Source organism: Branchiostoma belcheri, unplaced genomic scaffold (assembly GCF_001625305.1).
Source record: "Branchiostoma belcheri isolate BF01 breed outbred unplaced genomic scaffold, Haploidv18h27 scaffold12, whole genome shotgun sequence".
In the NCBI taxonomy this organism is placed as follows: domain Eukaryota; kingdom Metazoa; phylum Chordata; class Leptocardii; order Amphioxiformes; family Branchiostomatidae; genus Branchiostoma; species Branchiostoma belcheri.
In genome coordinates this window covers 3174382-3194394 of record NW_017802602.1, presented here as the reverse complement: position 1 = coordinate 3194394, position 20013 = coordinate 3174382, and the positions used below count along the sequence as shown (strand labels likewise).

At 43.8% G+C, this 20013-nt stretch overlaps 1 protein-coding gene across 8 annotated transcripts in view; it reads right to left on the bottom strand.

The window, feature by feature from the left end:
* The window catches only part of LOC109462789 (netrin-1-like), a 54905-nt gene that overhangs the window by 1946 nt on the left and 32946 nt on the right, over positions 1 to 20013 (bottom strand). For 3 of the 8 annotated variants that reach the window (XM_019759395.1, XM_019759390.1, XM_019759391.1), the window contains exons 2-6: positions 17465 to 18572; positions 8774 to 8962; positions 4704 to 4853; positions 2963 to 3013; positions 1441 to 1509 (exon numbers count right to left, since the gene is read on the bottom strand). In XM_019759395.1, coding sequence (XP_019614954.1) covers positions 1441 to 1509; positions 2963 to 3013; positions 4704 to 4853; positions 8774 to 8962; positions 17465 to 18530 — 1525 coding nt within the window. In that variant the 5' untranslated portion in view covers positions 18531 to 18572. Of the gene's footprint in view, positions 1 to 1440; positions 1510 to 2962; positions 3014 to 4703; positions 4854 to 8773; positions 8963 to 17464; positions 18573 to 18799; positions 19060 to 19475; positions 19521 to 20013 lie in introns of those variants that run through there. The other 5 variants (XM_019759396.1, XM_019759393.1, XM_019759392.1 and 2 more) reach the window with 5 other exon arrangements.

The following is a 20013-nucleotide window of genomic DNA, read 5'->3' as shown; positions in this document are numbered from 1 at the left end:
GTAGAGGCTGTAGAAGCAGTGGGTTGTAGATCTACAGTGTCTAGGGCACGGTATTGGAAGGCAGAGTCCACCCCATATTGATATGTGTTAGCAGCAAGTTTTGAAGGCTGGTAAAATTTGATGACATACATGTATAGTCCACATAACTCATCTTTCAGTTCTGTATTGTGAGCAATGGCAAATAAAGTGTATTTTCCTTATATCATTGCATTGCATAACATCTTTTTTTTTCATACAATCGAGGTCAAATTTGTTGTAATGTTTGCTGTTACTACAGAGGACGGCTTTGACAAATATGACGTCTGAAAATAGATACAGACAAACCATGATAAAAATTCGGCGCTGGCGCCTTGGGGCCAGATGAGGGTTGGATGGGACATCGGAGAATCCGAACCTTTTGAACAATGATCGGACTTTGCAGTCATCCTTGGCATACGGGCCATGTACTACCCATGCCAGGGGCTCATAAATCCATCCCAATTATGGCTTCTCCAAATATTTTGCTAATTGTTCCCCCTCCACGCTTTTTATCAAGAATGAAAACGGAACGAAAATCTCCCCCCTGCCGTATCTTCTAGTACATCTATCGGGGTGTAAACAGGACCGGGCCCGGCCTCAGACAGGCCAGTATATCAGTGTCCGTTGCAGAATGTTCTACTTGCTTGTTAAGTGTTGGGTGGACAGATTGTGTGGTGTGGTGACTTGTCATCTGTCAGTGACTATGTGTTATGCCAGGCTTGACCAAACAACGCCCCCCTCCCCACCTCCAATCTCCGAGACGGTTCGTCGCCGGCTAAGATTTGAACTTCGGGTTTGGCGACTTGGTGTGAATGGCAAATAGCACTCGCTGTGTCTGCGATCAACCCAACAGTCTGCCTAAAATGCTTCGAAACATAAATCTTCAACGAAACATAACCGTCATATCTTTCAACACTGTCATCTGTTGATAGAATCAGTTTAGCTATGCATGTGTGATTTTTTTCCCCAATGATGAGAAAAACATACACATGTGTACCCTCAATTTACTTACTCTCACAGTGGTTTTATTTCGCAGAAGGAGGGAAATGGAGGTTTTCACAATATTTTAGATTTGCAGTAGAAATAATAGGTAATACATTGGAACGCATATCTGTGGTGCCATAAATTCCCAGTGGAGCAGTCACTGTGAAAATAAAAACACGAAAGGTTCCGATCTACAGTACATGTAGCCTCCGTAGCAGGCTTATAGAACTGGTAGTTTGGTGGTCTTCGGCTGTTTTCTGATTAGCCCATTTCTAAGAAAAAACGGGCCAGGGTAAATCAACCAGGCCGGCTATGTTGTCTATATGCAATCAGAAAATAGCGCATAAAAGCTCCCAAAGACCATGAAGACCCCCCAAAACTCCAGTTTTTGGCATGCTATGGAGGCTACAGTACATGTACTCGCTGGTCTGCACTTACCATAGCCTGACTTGCAGTAGTTTTTCCTGTTGACTTTCTTCGCTCCTTGGCATTCCGGACACCGTTCACCTTCAGCATGGGAAAAAGAAAAAAGAGTTTTCAAAATAAATCCAACTTAAAAACTCTATATACCATAGGGGTAAGTTTTGCCCGTGTTTTTTTTTTCATCTGGGGGTTAGGTACAGAAGGACAACTTTTTGCATAGATTCCCATTGAGCCCCAAAGACATGATCACTGGTATTTTCCCAAAAAAATGTTTAAATACTCATAACCCTGAGACACTATTTCTGGCTTATTGAGGGACATACTTTGTAAACCGGATATATTGAGTATGTTTTGCCTTAGTTATACGTTCATTTTAGAGTCCAATAGCAGATTTATGAAGGGTTACAAGGCTCCTCCCAAAAAAGAAACACCCCTATGCTGGTTAAAAGACTGTGTAGGGTGCTAAATCACAGCATAGGGGCCTCCTATGCGCAAACAGCCTAGTGAGAACCCTGTACCTTATCCCTTTAGCTTGTAGGAACTTCAGTGAATGGCACTGACACGTGTGATTGTATTTTGGTAGCTGCACACAGTTTAGACGACGTGGCATTGAAACTTACGTGGGGAATTTCATCTATCTCCAAATGCTGGTCATAATATTTTGACCAGATTGGCTGGACATGACATTCTAATGCCGTTCTCACGTCAGTTTTCTTTAACTCGATGACAATGTTTTCTTCATCAGTTATTTCTTCAGTGTGTTGTATTCTGAATGTGCACTTTGTGTAGTAGTAACTGTTGTAAATTCAACATCTTTATAATTATGACAAAATTAATATAAATTCAACCTGCTATCAACGTGGCAAAGTGGGGGCATTCTGTGTAACACGTTTGAAAGCAACAGGCACGGTACAATGTGTATTTAATAGTACGTTGATGAAAATAAGACATCAAGGTAAACAATATTCGAAGACAAATCAAACTCTACTACTGGATAAATTATGGAGATTACTTCTGGACATTTTGAGTGACATTTGTCAATCTTCTTGTTTGATTTATTAAGTAACGCTGAAGAAGATTGACGGAGGTCACTCGAAACTCTCCATAATTTATCTGATAGTAGAGCTTGATTTGTCTTTGAATGTGTTTTAAAGGCATCCAATGCGATTTCAGGGCAGCAAAACTGGAAATATTTTGAATATGGCAATGTTTGTGATATTGACACATACTGCTTCATAGTAGCACATTTAAATCAGCATTTCGTACTTTGGGCATATTTAAAACTGCAGAAACAAGCCCAAGATGAGTCCTTTATTTTCTGGGTGGTACCCTAAAAATCAGCTCAGGGCCCTTCCAGTAACCATTTTCTGTCAGAATGTTGGGAATTTTTGCTCCATTATTGTCAATATACATTGGGATAGTGTGGTTTCAACTCAGTATGTTGATAAATGACTGGAATATTAAATCTGGTTTCCAAGCCCTAAAAACTGCACTGGATGTCTTTAAACTGATGGGCTGAGACAAGATAGTCACATACCTGGTTTGGGATAGACTGGGCTTGGCACACTCGTCGGCCCTCTTGGGATCTCTGTTGTGGGAAAGCAGACAGGAACGATAGTGACTTTACTGTCAGTATTTGGTCTTAAACACTCAGTGTGTTGTATGCAACTGTTGTGTGTTGTTTCATAATGTGTGTTGTGCTATATGATCAAAGGATCATAATTTTGATAACTCGATTGGATATCAAGACATTGGTTGCACAGTGCAAGTCCAGCCCAAAATGCTTGATGAATTTCAACAGTTCAAAATCATGGTAATGTTGCACTTATATTTCTTTCGGCCCTAATTTTTGTTCAATGCTGCTGGATATGGTATGATGATGTTACAATCAATAGTGGTCTTGTTGAAATCAATTTCAAAGAAAAATTGAGACAGTGACTGTGCATCCATGACATATTATTATCGTGTCTTTCCAACAGTTCTGACTTTGTGACTTAAGGTAGTACTTTTGTCCAGTATGATGTTTATATCTTGTATAGGTAAAAAAAAGTATCATCACATTCGTCATCTGTGTTTACTAGACTTGATTCTTTCAAACCCATCATTCTCTCCACCTTGTCTTTTTGTGCACCGAAGCACGAGAAAAAAATTCCAAGGTGCGTCAAGAAAAAACAAAGCTAAGAGTCGCGGGGAAAGGTTATGGCAGTGTGAGTCGGTGGAATTTGACTCTGTCTCTTCCGTACTTTCTTGTTGACGGAGAAGATACTGCAGGGGTGTGGTAGGGTATCCTGTAGCCTCCATAGAATGCCAAAAACTGGGGGTTTTGGGGGTCTTCAGGGTCTTTGTGATCTTTTATGTGCTATTTTCTGATTGCATATAGACAACATAGCCGGCCTGGTTGAATTACCCCCATTTTAGAACTGGAATAATCAGAAAACAGCCAAAGACCACCAAACCCCCGGTTCTATAAGCCTGCTACGGAGGCTAGGTGTCCTGTGGGAAGAGATTCAATCCCAGGGAAGAAAAAATAACCGGTAGCAAAGGGGGGGGGTGCCACGTCAACATGACGGCAGGGTGAGGGGTGGTACGTCCTCAGTTTTCTGCGAAGCGCAGTTTGACGTAAAAACGAAAAAACTGGTGGTGGAGATGGCATAAGGAGATTCGGGTATGGGGTGGGTGGGAGAAGAGAATTAAGTCTTGTGCACAGATGAAGGATGGATGCGAGAAATATAGCAAACTTTCAAACATCTATAGCCTCGACCACGAGTTACAAATACATGCAGACTCAGGCTTGATCATGTGGACCACGAATCAACAAATGAGACCTTATTGTTTCATTGTTTCTAACACAATCAAACACAGATTGGCAGGGAAGAGCACAGATGTGCTTTCCCTGAATTACGTGAGTTTGTCGCAACAATATTTGCCAAATTCAAATCTTCTGGCTCTGTAACTTTTCAGTTTTAGCCCAGACATTGAAATCTATCTAAAATTACGAGTTTCAGTGTCTTCAGAGTCTTCAGAGTTTGTAACAGTCATTTGAGTCCAAATCTTCTGGATCTGTAACTCTTCAGTTTTAGCCCAGACATTGATTTTTTCCAAAATTACAAGTTTTGGCAAAGACGTTTGACTCAAACTTAGAGTCTTCTGAGTTTTTATCAGTCTGTCGTTCGTGGTCCACATCTGAGTGTAAAGCAATGACCGTGCTGGCAGCTCCACTGCACTGATACTAGTAGAGCGAAGCCACCAGCATGTATGATTGAAGGAGAAGAACATACTTATGCAGGGGGCAACGGGCGATCGACTCTGCTGGAAGCCTTTGGCGCACCGGTTGCAGGTCAGGCCAGTTACGCCATCCTTGCACGGACACTGGCCCGTGGTTTGGTTGCATGTCTTACCGGAGGCCCCCACAAGGTGACAGTCACAGGCTGGACAGACAAGCAGAGGACAGGAGACGTGAATTTTTCAGGAGTAACATTAATTTAACGAATGATGAAGTCTCCAATGAGATAAATGTACACTACAGGCTCACTGTAACTTCATGTCAGGCTCGCTCTAGTTGTAGTAGGCCTAGGAAAATTAAATGTCGTGTTTCTGAGTTCAGTCCTGAAAAAAATAGTAATGGTAGGTTTTTTTATTTTGCCTGAAATACATTTTAAGAAGATGCAAGACCCATTCCTATGTTTGCTTGTAGTGAAGGGAAAAATACTTCACAATAATTTGCTTGTGAAAATGCGTGAAATAATGCTTCAGAGGGTTTGCCATTCAGATTCAGATTGGAAAATTTATGTCCAGAATTTACATGTATGTACAATGTAAGATCCCTACAAAGACTAGAGAGTTCTGCTATAGTCAGAAACACAATATTATTTTTCCCTGGCCTTAATTACTAGGCCACAATACTTTATTCCTTAGTTCTTGGATTTGTAATCATTTCAATGAGCCTTTTGAGCCTGGTGGTCTAATACAGACCCTTCATAATGCTTCACTTAATGCCACTACTAGTGATCACTCTGAATTACTGTTATATTAGACGAAATTACTGTAATTAGCAAAGTAGCAATTGTGGAAACTTTGATATTGGAGTGATTAGAATACTAAAATCATGTCAATTACATTTTTTTTCTGGTATGCTTTCTAATCATTGCAAAGACATCTTACCAATATTTCTCAACTAATCTTAATAAAATCAACCATCAAATGTTAGACTTTTTACGCTGCCAAGAAGGATAAATTCTAGACTTTGCGTTAACATTTACCTCAGTTAAGGGAAAGCTGCTGTAAGTTCCAAGATTAGTGATAGGAGCATTCAATATCCTTGAATCAGGCATGGTTGGTGAGTTTGTCCCACTTTTCAGACCACTGCTAATTAATTGGCTATTTCCTGTCCTTGTCCCAACAGGATTAACACTGTCTGTAGGAGATCAGGGCTCTCCCAGGCAGGGCTCGAAATTAAAGGTGGTCCAGTGGCCACTGACCACTAAAATTTGGGCTGGGACAATGAAAAAGACACTTTGGGACAATAGAAAAATAATGAACATCAGAATGTTAGCCCTTCTTTTGATTATTAGGCACACATCCCGGCTTTTGGATCCAGAAAAGCCCCCCCCCCCAATTTCCTGTCTACTCTGCAATTATAGTGCGCCTGGGAGTTAACATAAGCAAAGTAAGGTTGACTTCAAGTTGAAGTCATACAATACTTCCTAAAAACTGGTTGGGACAGTTCAACCTCACTTCGGAACAATTGAAATTTATTTTCGGGACAGTGCTGGGACAATAGGCAGAAAAGTTAATTTCGAGGCCTGCCAGGTCTGTTCTTCTGTCCAAAGGCAGAATTTTGCTGCTCGGGACAGACAAAAATCTCAACCATTCATTGGTGAATAAACAAATCGAAATGACGCAAATTTTCATAAGGTCATCAACAGTTCAACAAATAAGATGATCTTAAATTTAACCCTCACAATGCAGAAAAAAGTAACTCAGAGGCTTAAGCTAAGTTGAAAATCTGTGTTTGACATTTGCTTGGTCAAGTTCACACAGAGATTTTTGAGGAGAGAGAGCCCTGGTGCTAACACATGTAAGGCTAAGGTCTGGTGTGAGATTTTAGTAATTATTTTTTCAATTTATTCGATTCGACACAAATCGTACAAAAGCAGGGATTGGCTAACGCACCCCTGAATTGTGCTCCGATTTTTACAAAAGGTAAGATGCCCCCCTCCCTCCCTCCCGCACTCCCTCCCTCTTTTTCCTACTAATGCTAACAGCCGCCCCGCCACTACCAGTTAGTCATGCCCTGTGTGCTGAAGGAGAAACGGGAGGTCAGAAAACGACCACACAGCAGACTAAACAAAAACAAACAAAAGAACAAACAATCACCACTCAAGAGAGAGAGGGAGAGAGCAAGACAGGTCCAACATTCAAAATTAGGCGGTTGAGAGAGGACAGTTGAGGCAAAAGACGGCAGAAACTTGTGTAAATGAAAATGAAAAATAATAAAAAAATAAGAGATCTCTGGGACTAGCTCACATTCTTGTTCACAGGGCGTTTCAGGCATCATCTCAAAGCTTCGTACCACATTCTCATTTTTTTCCTGATGCCAAAATTTCAAAAGTAGAGTCTGACATTCACAGACCTATACTTGGATTCAATTTTGACCCATGAAAGTCCCAGAAGAACAATTTTCTTTTGTTGTACAGATCTAGACATTCCCTGTCACTGTTTCTTTGATTTTCTTCGCAGGTTTTTGTATATTTTAGAAGACTGTGGCACTTTGAAATGATGTGTCCCTGTTAGTTATGCCTGAGATCATGCTGTTTGCTTGCTGCAAACTAAAATATCGGTTAGCTGCTTGGGCTCTAGAGCAAGGGTGAGTTTGAAAGTATCAAGTCTGTTACACCAAAAATGATATTAAACAAAAAAAACTTTTTAAAAAACATGTCGGAAACATTCAAATCATACCAACAAAAAAATCAAACCAGAAATTCAAATAAAACGACAAACGAGGATTGTGACAAAGGCATGCCGTGCAATATGGTTTTAAGTGAGTCTGGCACATTAGTCAATATTACCTCTTCTTTACTATTCTTGTTAGCTGTAAGACTTAATGCAGCAGTTACAGATTAGAACTGAGAATTTCCTCCTTTTTTAAAACCTATCATGTTAACTGCAGGTGTATTGAAGGTAGGATTTCTCCATGTGTTTAGTACTTGTAAGGTGGATGCAGTTACAATTTTCTGGTGACTGTATACTTGAGGGCACTAGCATACATGCCAGCGGTGCCACATGTTCTTAGCATGACTGTAAACTAAAGGTTATCATATTTCTTGCCCTTGTAGTTCCATCTGGACGGGCACATCAATTTTACATGTCACACCTCAGGCCGGTACATTGACAGAAACAATAGTGTCAGTGTTCAGGCTTGACTTCAATCATAACTTGCGGCCAGGTGTGTCCAGGTGCGAGCTCCGCGGCCCACACCTTGCCCAGGTGAGAAGAAAGGGTGGGGCGCTGTCTTTGTGACCGGCAGTTTATCCAGGGACCCGAGTCCACGTGGGCATGAATGCCAGTGTCTCGGGCAAATCACAGAAAAAAATGCCAGGCAGCAAGGCTTTGTTGAAAAGGTAAATAACCCGTGAATCGGCTATACCAACAAAACAGAATTGATACAAGTATTTTGGTCCTTGCCAATTGTGCGGGGACTAATCTTTGTGTGCACAGACGACCATGGTGTTGCCGCTGCTGTAAAGGCTCCTTGTTTGAGTTCAAGTTTGTTTGTGGGTCATGTAACAGCAGGAATCACAAGCAAAGCCTGCCCTTTGGTCCGCAGCTATTCATGTGTCCGTGCCAGATGTGCGTAAGGTAGACAGAGGAACTGTCAAGTTTCTCATGGCTTGTTGAGAGAGGTGAGTTAGTGTAACCTTTTGCAAAGTTGTTGCAAGATTTTACCGTCAACAAACTGGTGCTTGGAAGGTGTTACGGATAAAAGGGCTGCCCCTTTTCAAGTGTGCCTGACAATATCTCCCCCCCCCCCCCTCGTGTTTCAACAGTAATGTACAATTTGAAAGAGGAGATGTAATAGGTTTGATAACATCAGGTGTTTTTTTTCAACCCCACAAAGAGACGTGAGAGTCTCGGGGACGTCTTTTATGGACACGTGTCGCTACTTTGTCGGATAAACGCATCAAAGCCGATCTACCGCGCCTCTTCTCATCACCAATGCCAGCCCTGAAAGACGTGTTTTCCTTTCGCCCCTTTCCCATTGCCATTCCCCCCTCGTCCGTCATCACTTCCACACAGGTGCGGAGAAATTGATGACGGTATACCTGGTTTGTGAGATCGTGTGGCTTACCTTTGCAGGCCTTGCGGTGTGTGATGGGCTTGGACTCGTCGCGGTAGAAGCCCTCCTTGCAGTAGTGGCAGTGGCGTCCGGCCGTGTTGTGCCGACAGTTCAGGCACACGCCGCCACCCTTCCGCCCCGACAACTTGTACAGCTCCATGTTGAACCGGCAGCGGCGGGCATGCAGGTTACAGTTGCACGCTGTAAAAGGGGGGGAGGGAAAAGCCGAGAAACATGAGCAGCCAGCATGATATTCTCTGTCTTTGTACGTGGATGAAAGCAGACAAGCCAGTTCGGGAGGAAGGGAGTAAGCTTAGCTTTTTGCCTTTGTCTCCGGCACAAAAGTCAGGTAAATAGACAAACGGTCTAGTAATGCTGAAAGGAAAATAAACCAAATAGTTCAGATTCTTTTGAAAGTTTGGAGATGATAGGTAAAAGGTGTGTCCGGGCCCACTCGGTATACGTAGGTGCTCCCACTTGATCAAGCACTCCAATTCTTTAACACGGCCCTTGTTAGCAGTAAGGCACACCGCCATGTGTAAGGCTTGTGGTCAGGATGTCTACAAGCACTTAGGTGAAACGTGAGCAAGATGACTATGCCGAAAGAGCATAGAATGACCACTTTCTGTTACAAATAGCCACTGCGATGACCACCAGGGGTGGCTCTGCTAAAATACTACCTCCCCTACTCCACAAAGGGGGCAGTATTTAAACGGCGATCGTACACATTGGGGGGAGGGGGATGTCTATATCATTTCCTGTGCGGAACAAAAATTGTAAATCGAAATACACAATGGCCAGCATACCATAACCGAATGACCAGCCAGGCTGGATTTCCCAGGTGAATATAAGGACATCTATTTATGTGTGCTTCGCTTTCATTGGGTGGTCAGACTGGAGCAATGAGTTCCCATAGGAAGACCTATTTTACATCAGTTAACTTCTTGGAAAAAGTCTTTAGCAAGTCCAAATTCATTGTGTGCAGAGGCCTTTGGAAACTGCACTTGTGGCAATACATATAACGTGGTTAAATAATGAATAAACTCTTGAAATAAATGTAGTTTAAGTTATTCTACGGTACTACTAGGTAATGGTATTATTAGGTGATGTCCGTTAGTGGAAAAGATGAGTGCGCTTTTACCACATCCTTGACACAGATATTGGACGTCAGAAATTTCTCACAAAGATCCTGTATATACCGGCTTAATCCAGGCTGGCTGGGCCACGACTTGGACTACAGAATCCAGCTGTTTGGTTTTACCGTCATCATCACATAATCCTCCGGAACATGATTTTGGATTAAGAGCTCAGAGAACCGGGCAGCGAGGGATTGATACATTCGTGCCAAACTCCACAAGCCTCTGAAAGGTACCAAACCTCGGGCGCCTCGCTTGTTTATTGACTTGGGAACTGGCGCTTCGTTTCTATCCCTTTTTCCTCTTTAGAAGGAAGAAATCGAGCCCAAAGACCACACAGATTTTCCCTGTGAATTGATGGGCTGATTTGTATATGTACAGTCCGGGCGGATAAAGGGATATACTGTATTTATTTCGACCAAGGGTAAAAGGATCAGCCTTTGGGTGTTAATAAAACATTCCACACATTTTAGGAAATCGGCACTTTGTCCATGCTTTGTCTGCGACAGTTATGTGTGGTAAGACAAGTTTTCGTATTGGCTTAGTCAAATAGGGGCCCGCGCATTCTATACAGATATCTCGGGTAGATCTAAAACGGCAGCTCGCTGCCTTTCAAAACCAACCTGGCTTCCTAGGCTAAATATTGGTACTTTGTTGGTGTGTTTGGCTGTTGAATGTGAAGAGGATAGTGTTACAGGGTACGGTTACTGATAGCCGTTATGTGAGACCCCTCACTGCCCACAATCTGTTACATGCAGACAACGTGGTTCTCTCCCGATCTCTCCCTGCAGTGTTCTCGCCAGACCTTCTGAGCATAGCCCCCTATGCTGTGATTTGGACCCCTATGCTGTCTATCAACTGGCCAGCATAGGGTTGTTTTAAGGAGAACCTTAATAAATCTTGCAAAAAATGAAAATATAACTTTAGAATGAAGCTATAGCAAAGGGAAAACCTAAACAAGCGAGAAATAGTGTCTCAGGGGGTTATGAGTTTCAAAATTTTTCAGCTCAATGTTGCCCTTCTGTACCTGACCCATATGCTGTGAAAAAATCTTGTTGAGAACACTGTCCTTCCACGGACAAAACTTAGAAGCGGAGACGGGTTAGAGCTCGCCCCGTGATATTCTACGGCGGAGTGAATGCCGTGTTTTCATCCGAACGTCGTGTTGCGTTACAGTGTTGTTAATAAAGGTCCTTGCTCTCCCGAGGGTATGAATGTGCGTCTGTCATCGGTTAATTAGACCCAAGGATGGTGATATCATTGATTTAGGGTTAATATAGCTTGTTCAGAATGGCCGGTGGTGCAATGGACTATTGAGAACAATGTGAACACAAACTATACTGGTAAGGCCACACCGATTCGATTCGTTTGTTGTTTGATTTATGAGGTAAATCAACGCACCAGGTATAGGTTAAATAAAACAGGCCCAGGTATGCTGTGATCACCCCCAATTGCTGCCACAGTAGCCACAGAGTCAATGTACCGGCTGGTTCATGATTCAAACAATGAATTTTGAACTTTTTATCAAATCAATGCATGGGTAAAAATGGTAACAACTAGGAATACAAGGGCTAGCATGAAAAATATGACTAAAACAACAAAGAACAATATAACATATTACTCCAGTCTACTTGTACATACTGTCTCTGAATTCCAACTTGCATAGGTTTTACCTATTTTTCTGAAACAGGGGAAAACATTAAAAAGACCACACTTTTTTAGCCTCCATAGCATGCCAAAAACTGGGGGTCTTCAGGGTCTTTGGGAGCTTTTGTGTGCTATTTTCTGATTGCATATAGACAACATAGCCGGCCTGGTTGATCTGGGCTACCGGTAATCAGAAAACAGCCGAAGACCACCAAACCCCCAGTTCTATAAGCCTGCTACGGAGGCTAACACTTTTTCTGTAATATGTGAGTTCTGTGATGTCAAACATGTACAAGAGGGTAGTTTTAACGAATGGAGCAAATCTCGGACAAGCTATTTCAGCTGTAGGCACTAAGGTAGGACGTGCTATTTTGGTTTTTCAGAAATCGTTGATTTCCTGTCCCAGTTGTGTCAGTGCTGCGTTTACAAATCCCTGCCTGGTGGTTGAACAGTAGCGTGTTGTGTGTACCGACCAACACACCACCGGATTACAACAAAACTCCCTCCACATGTGCTGCACAGGCTTTTGTTTTGCTGGCGAATACTTTCCATACACAACAAATGAAGCAGCCACTGTTACCAAACAGCTTGGAAACAACCAAAAATAATTTCATTAGGTTGGTAGAACATAGACTATTAGGATTTTCTTATACAGAGCCTAACATGTTAACTCCCTGGCAAATGGATCGGCCTGGCCAATTTGAATGATACTGTCTTTGCAGCCACAAAAAGATCTGCTTGGACAAGTTGGAGATCATCTAAACCTAATCTCAAAGCAGATCCTAGGGTGGCAAAAGACAATATCATTTTGGACCTTCTCTGGCTAGTGGATATTGCCTGGCCAATTTGATACTGGATTTTGCCACCCTAGGATCTGCTAGGAGGTTATCTAACCCCAGCCCTAGTCTCACCAGACTCCTTTTGCAGGCTGATAAATAGTAGAAATTGGCCTAAAAAGGGAATTTCATTGGCCAGAGGAGATGGCCGCCATAGAATCTCCAGTTTGCCCGCACAGCCAATTTCTACTACTAGTATTTATCAGCCTGAAAAAGAAGTCTGGTGGAGACTAGGCCAGTGGATACTGCCCAGCCAATCTGATACTGGATTTTGCCACCCTAGGATCTGCTAGGAGATTATCTAACCCCAGCCCAGTGTAGCCTCCATAGCATGCCAAAAACTGGAGGTTTTGGGGGTCTTCAGGGTCTCTGGGAGCTTTTATATGCTATATTCTGATTGCATATAGACAACATAGCCAGCCTGGTTAAATTACCCCAGTTTTTTAGAACTGGGCTAATCAGAAAACAGCCAAAGACCATCAAACCCTCAGTTCTATAAGCCTGCTACGGAAGCTAAGTGGATACTGCCTGGCCAATTTGATACTGGATTTTGACACCCCAGGGTTCTCCCCAAGCAATGAAGCAAGGGTGCTCCCCCTGTCCCCAGAATTCTAAAACCCTCCCAAAATATTCACATTTAGTGTTTTCTCTTAGTATTGAGAATTCGCTGACTTTTTTTGTGGAGTGGTATCAACCGATTAGGGTGTACCTCTCCCTTAAAAATTTCTGGGGAGAACCCTGCACCCTAGGATCTGCTTGGAGATTATCTAACCCCAGCCCAGTGTCTGTCTGTCATCGCTAACCAGGACTCCCCACATGCCGGGCTTATCTTATCTCACCCACTCACCCCTTTAATCGCCTCATAAAAATGTTAATCACCCGTGAATGGGCGATAATTAATCCTTTTGCCCAGATGATAATGCCTTTAACTGTCTATAAAACTTTCTTCACTTTCTCTGTAGGCTCAGGCCAAGGGGGGGTACAGATAACCTCCGTAGCAGGCTTATAGAACTGGGGGTTTGGTGGTCTTTGGCTGTTTTCTGATCAGCCCAGTCTAACAAAAAACGGGGGGTAATTCAACCAGGCCGGCTATGTTGTCTATATGCAATCAGAAAATAGCACATAAAAGCTCCCAAAGACCATGAAGACCCCCAAAACCCCCAGTTTTTGGCATGCTATGGAGGCTAGGTTACAGAAGAACTGAATGTTGTTGTATATTGTGGTTTGTATCTAATACATACCGGTACCCTGAATGTTGTATGTCATATGTACCCAGTATTTTGTATACTGTATTGTAGATTGTATCTCATATGTACCACAAATTATGTATAGACTAGTATACTTTGTATATCATTTGTACCCTGAATGTTGTATACTCTAGTGTGTACCTCATCTATATACCCTGAATGTTATATACTGTGGACAGTGTAGTTTGTACCCTGAATGTTGTATATACTGTACTTATCATCTCATGTTGTGTAATGTAATGTAAGTTTGTAGCTCATACATACCCAGAATGTTGTATATACTCTACTTTGTATCTCATGCTGTATACTACTTACTGTATCCTGAATGTTGTATACTGTAGTTTGTACCTATCTCATATCTACCCTGAATGGCGTGTATGCTGTTAGTTTGTAGCTGATCCATATCCTAAATGTTGTATACTGTGGTTTGTATCGCATAAGAAAAGTAAAGTGGGCAATTTCATACTGAGGATGATGCTTTTTTTGTTAGCTAGTAGAAGTGCAATACAGCTTCACTATGGCTCATGTGTCAAGCCAAGCACACTGTGTCACCCCTACTCTTCTCGGTAAGTGTGTTGGGTTCTTTTACATACGGAGTTGTGACGCCACAAGCTCTCTCCTACACTGTGCTGCCGACTTTATGTTCTCATCAGAAAGGACATCCCTGAATCTTGTGTACTTTTTTTTAGTTACTATCTCATACATAACATGACAGTGTGGCCCCCATGGAATTTTCTTATTAACAAGTGTGTTGGGTTCTTTTACATACAGATTGTGACGCCATAAGCTCTCTACCTTCCCCCATAAGAAAGGACATCCCCCGAATGTGTACTAGTACTTTAGTTAGTACTTTCTCATACATACTCTGATGGTTTGGCCCAGGGGAATTTTCTTATTATTAGTGTGTTGGGTTTTTTTACATACAGATTGTGATGCCATAAGCTTTCTCCTTTTGCCGCCTGCTTTACGTTCCTATTCGAATGAACATCTCCCGAATCTTGTGTACTTTAGTTACTGTCTCATACATGGTGTGGCCCCCGTGGAATTTTCTTATTAATCCTGCGGACAGCTCCCTTTGTGCCTCGGCAAACAGTGATGAACAGAACACTTTTCATCCCGGCCCCACATTAACATGACACTCGCATTCCCAACCTGGGGCCTCGCGCAGTCCCAATAGCAACTGGCATTTTTAAGATGTGAAAAAGCGGCTGGAACCCTCCTCGGGCAAACAGTAATTTCCAAGTGAAAGAGAGCCGTAGCTTAGGCGGGGAAAACACAACAGATTGTTCCCAAAGGGGTAACACGCTGGGTGGTGGGGCCAGTTAGCTCAGGTGCTGACCTGGGCACTACAAATTTGCAGCATCAAAGGAGTGAGAAGTATAATAGACGACAGCTTTGCCTTTCCCCCCAATAGAAACTGTCACTGCTGGAAGTCCGTTGTGAGGCCGACACCGATCTCTTTATCAAACACGATTAGCGCAACGGTCTTCGAATTTTCTGGTTTGTACTCGCTGTAACCAAGGATGGAACCTCCATGCTAAAACTAGACTGTCCCAGTGTGCTTCACTTACTTTGCTGCTATATAAAACTTAAATAGATGACAGTTTTCTGATTTCTTCGAATAACAACTTCTCTTTATCAAATGTGATATATTATAATTACCAGAATGGTCTTTGAGTTTTCTGGGTTTTACTCACTAATACTGGTCAGCCCCAATGTGCATTATTTTAATGTCTGGTCGTATAATAGATGACAGCTTTTTAGTTTCTTCGAATATAAACTCTCATTGTCACAGGGCTGTTTAATATAGAACAGGCACCGGTCTCTTTATCAAATACCACAATGGTCTTCAAGTTTTCTGTTTTGTACTCATTAAAAACTGGCTGTCCCAATGTGCATCACTTAATTTTTTGTCTTATAATACTATTATAGATGACAGTTTTGCAATTCCTTTGAATAGAAACTGTCATTGGTAGAAAACTAGTATAAGAAGACTGTTATGAGAAGACAAACACCAATTTCTCTATCAAATACCGCGATGGTCTTCCAGTTTTACAGTTTGCACTCGCTAAAACTGATCCTTCCGGATGTTCACCGCTGAATCTGACATCGTAAATACCGTTTAATCTGGTCAATGTTACGAGCTTAAGCAAGGGATAACCTACTTTGTAAAATGCACACTTCAAGCCAAAGTTTCCCTAGCAGAGCTCTATCATTTGTTTTGTGAAAGTTGATAGACCAAATTTTGTTGGAGCGCGTTTTCCTAGTAGTATAGTATCTTTCTGACAGGGTCCTATGTACTAGTAATTGTCCTCTTATTTTGAGATCGTTTTGAAGCATGCCTCCTTTTTTGTATTCTCAGTTTATGACAGTGTCACACAGTTTCCCGGTTGTCTATTTAATAGGAGACCACATTTTGTAGGAACTCGTTTTCCTAGTAGTACTAGTAGTATAGTATCTTTCTTACAGGCTCCTATTAAATACTATGTAATCATCCCCTTAATTTTAGATCGTTTTAAAACATGCCTCCTTTTTTGTATGCTTAGTTTCTGGCAGTGTCACACACTTTCTCGATTATCTATTTAATAGGAGACCACATTTTGTAGGAACACGTTTTCCTAGTAGTAGTATAGTATCTTTGTATAGTGGTATCGTAGTATAGTGCCTCCCTTTTTTGTATGCTCGGTTTCGGACAGTGTCACACAGTTTCCCGGTTGTCTATTTAGTAGGAGATCAGCTTTAGAAGATGATTTCCGTATTTTGTCAGGCTATTTTTCCTAATTAGTAGTATAGAAGCTTTGAAAAGGTCCTATTAAATACTATGTACTTAATTTTAGATCGTTTTAAAATGTGCCTCCTTTTTTGTATGCTCAGTTTCTGACAGTGTCACACACTTTCCCGGTTGTCTATTTAGTAGGAGATCAGCTTTAGAAGGCGATTTCCATTTAGTAGTATAGTATCTTTGACAGGGTCCTATTAAATACTATGTAATCGTCCTCTGAATTTTAGATCGTTTTAAAACGTACATCCCTGCTCAGTTTCTGACAGTGTCACACAGTTTCCCGGTTGTCTATTTAGTAGGAGATCAGCTTTAGGAGGCGATTTCCGTCTTGTGTCAGGCGATTTTTCCACGGCTGACTTCTCCACCCTTTCTACAAACCCCCGACGCGGATGGGGTCGACTTCGGATCAGCGCACATCTGGATAAATACTGCAGCCTGGAATTCAATCTTTACTTTGGCTCGACACTCTTTCCTATCGGGTCGCTGCTGTCTTCAGTTAGTGTCTGCTCAGATCCTTCTGTCATTTTTTCTCAGTGACGTTTCAGAAGTTGACGCTAGTTCATAGGGTTATGCCTGTCGAAACGCTTGAGTACTCTTCTCCATACCGCATTATGTGAGTGTCGTGAGTGTATATGATTGTGTATATGCGTGTGTGTGTGCCCCTTTTTCCTTCCCACCAATGTTTATGCATTGTTGGGGATCCCTGTTTCGCCTGAGTGCAGCAAAATAAACAGTCAGGAAAGTGAGGAGAGGCGCCACCGCCACCGTCCGTTGCGTTAGAGGCTACCGTCGGTATTTTAGGCCAGAGATTTGCTTACTAAAGCCTACTTGTTGTCGAACCGACTGAGAACAACAGAGGCGGTGGGTGGTTTGATCAGGTAATTCTTAATCTTAGCCTACGGTTGATACACTTGAGTTCGGGCATAGTTTTTCAGGACACGCTTTTTCTGTCACCCAGAACACATTCTTTACATACAGGCCATCAGAGGTACTAACTAGGTTGTATGTATCTGTGTGTATGGCTGTGAGAGAAGGATAAAGGAAGAATCACTCACCTATACATTCGTTAGCGTCCCGTGCCGTCGCCCTCTGCCAGGGTCTGTCGTAGTGAAAGGGCTTGCAGTGGTCGCACTCGTCCCCGGCGGTGTTGTGCTTGCAGTCGCAGGCCAGCCTCCCCTCTCGGTCATGGACACACTTCGACGCGTGGCCGTTACACTTGCAGCGGCCGCCCACTGCGAAGTCGGACACCGCGTAGTAATAGGAGTCCCGGGAGGCTTCCTCTGCCTCGTCGCCAAGCGTGTTCAGCCGGTTAAAGACCACCTTGATGTCCGTGGCGGTCACCCAGTCCTGGAGCACCGGGCTGTTGTCGAAGTTGAAGGCGGACGGACGCCCCTCGAGCGTCGAGAAGGCGACCCGCCCGCCCGTCAGCGGTTCTATGTCGGAGTGCGCGTCGGTGCAGATGGCCTCCTGCTCGTTGGCTCTCGTGATGAGCGCGCGGTTGGGCTTCTGGTACGTCTTCTTGCACTGCGTGCTGTAGAACTGGTACGGCACCCAGCTCTTGCCGTAGTCCATGGACTTGTAGATAATCATGGACTCGGGCCGCAGGGAACAGAACTGTAAGGTGACGTACGTGAGCTCGAACTTCTTCCCGAGAGACAGCATGAGGGTCACGTTGGTGGGGTACTGGATGTACGGCTCGGACTGCCAGCACGTTACGTTGTTGGGGTTGTGCAGGTCGGTGAGGTACGACGGGGGATGCTGGCGCTTCGGGACGGTGGAGTCGCAGACGTGGCAGACCCGGGCCCTCTCCGCTGACGACTCCCCGCCACCGGCGGCGGCTGCGTCGGCCGAGTTGCCCGTCAGGGTGCAGTAACGACTCGCCGGCGTGCCGCAGGTGCTCGACGCCTTCACCTCTTTTCCAAACGCGGCGTTGACGAAGTCTGGAATGCATCTCCTGGGCTTCCCGTTCTCGTCGTAGCACGGGTCGGGCGGGCTCTGCTGCGCCGCGAACATGTTCAAGTCGAACCCTCCCGACGTCTGCCGCACCAGGCAACACAGCTGCACGGCCCAAACCAGCACGCCAGCCACCAGTAGTCCGCCACTCAGCCTACAACTGGCCATTTTCACTCGGAATGGGTCACTGTTTACATATACACAGCCGCCCTGTTGTTGAAAGAAACAAATGAAAATATTTCTGATGGGGGCAGCAATTGGAAGTTGACAGAATATCTCCCGGTGAATCGCAGGCGGGGACCGTGTGGCGCACACCCGATCCGGCTACCCTGTGTGTTCACTGTTACCCGATAGTGGAGACACGCAGCGCGCTCGTGTCTGCCTACACCCGACTTTCCCCCGAACGCTCACCTGAAAGACACAGTGAGAGAAACTACCTACACACAGCAGAAACACGTCCAGCCGTCGTTATACGCCACAACAAGCACTTCTCCTCCTGTAGTCAGTCTGTCTACCCTGCGGGAAGAATTAGAACGTACTTGATCAGGACACGACTAGAAGTGTGACTGGTATCCACATGCGTCCGATTCCGACTGCTGGCTGACTGTGAGCTAGCTCGTCTCGGGGGCGTAACCGCGAGACCACCACAGCGTCACGGCGCAGGCGCGCAACAACCACTAACCTCTTCACGCCGGCACAATTAGCGCTACTTAGAAGGCCAATTAGTACATCATGGAGGTGTTAATGAGACCCGAGGACATGAGACCCACATTTCCCTCCCGTAAACCGCAATCCACATGTTGTGTCCCCTTCTGCACCTAAATTACCGTACACTGCAAACCCACTAACCCTACACACCTTACACAGCGCAATAAAGTACCACATTGGCAATGAGAAAGCAGGGGTCTCCCCAGAAATTCTGAGGGGAGAGGTGCTCCCTGATCAGTTGACGAAAAATCAGCAAATTTTCATATAAATACTAAGAGAAAACCTCCTAAATTTGAACATTTTGGGAGAGGTGCTAGGATTTGGGGGAAAGGGGGAGCACCGGCCTTTGCTTCATTGCTTGGGAAGAGATCTGGAAAGTCATATCTATAAATAAAGTCCATTTACCTTAGAATTAGGAGTAAGAGTAACAAGAGGCAAAAGACTTGTCGTCTCCCGTCCGTGTCAGCTAGCCGCGGACTGACGCAAGATAGCGGGGCGCCGCGGTCTTCAGTCTCAGTCGTGACGCATTGCAAACATTTACCGACTCTACACTGCCGTGTTCTTGGCTACCGTCACGATCAGCCGGAGTATGCATTCATTACCCCCCAAATCTGACCCGGAGCACAAAGCGCCCGCACTGTTTGAAGAAATAAAAAAAGAAGAAGAACAAGAAGGGGGAGAAGCTAGTACTGCCCATTCAAATGTGTTCTTTTGTGTGTCTACATCTTTCTTAACACAGTTTTTCTTTTTTTTTTCAGGGTCGCATTTTGGGGGAAAGCGTTGCGATAGTTGTAGGTAGCACAAAGCCTGTGCAGACTTCTAGCGGGGCTGCATTTATTTCTATGAACGAGCAGCCGGCCTGATTGAACTACCCCCATTTTAGAACTGGGCTAATCAGGAAACAGCCGAACACCACCTAACTCCCAGTTCTATAAGCCTGCTA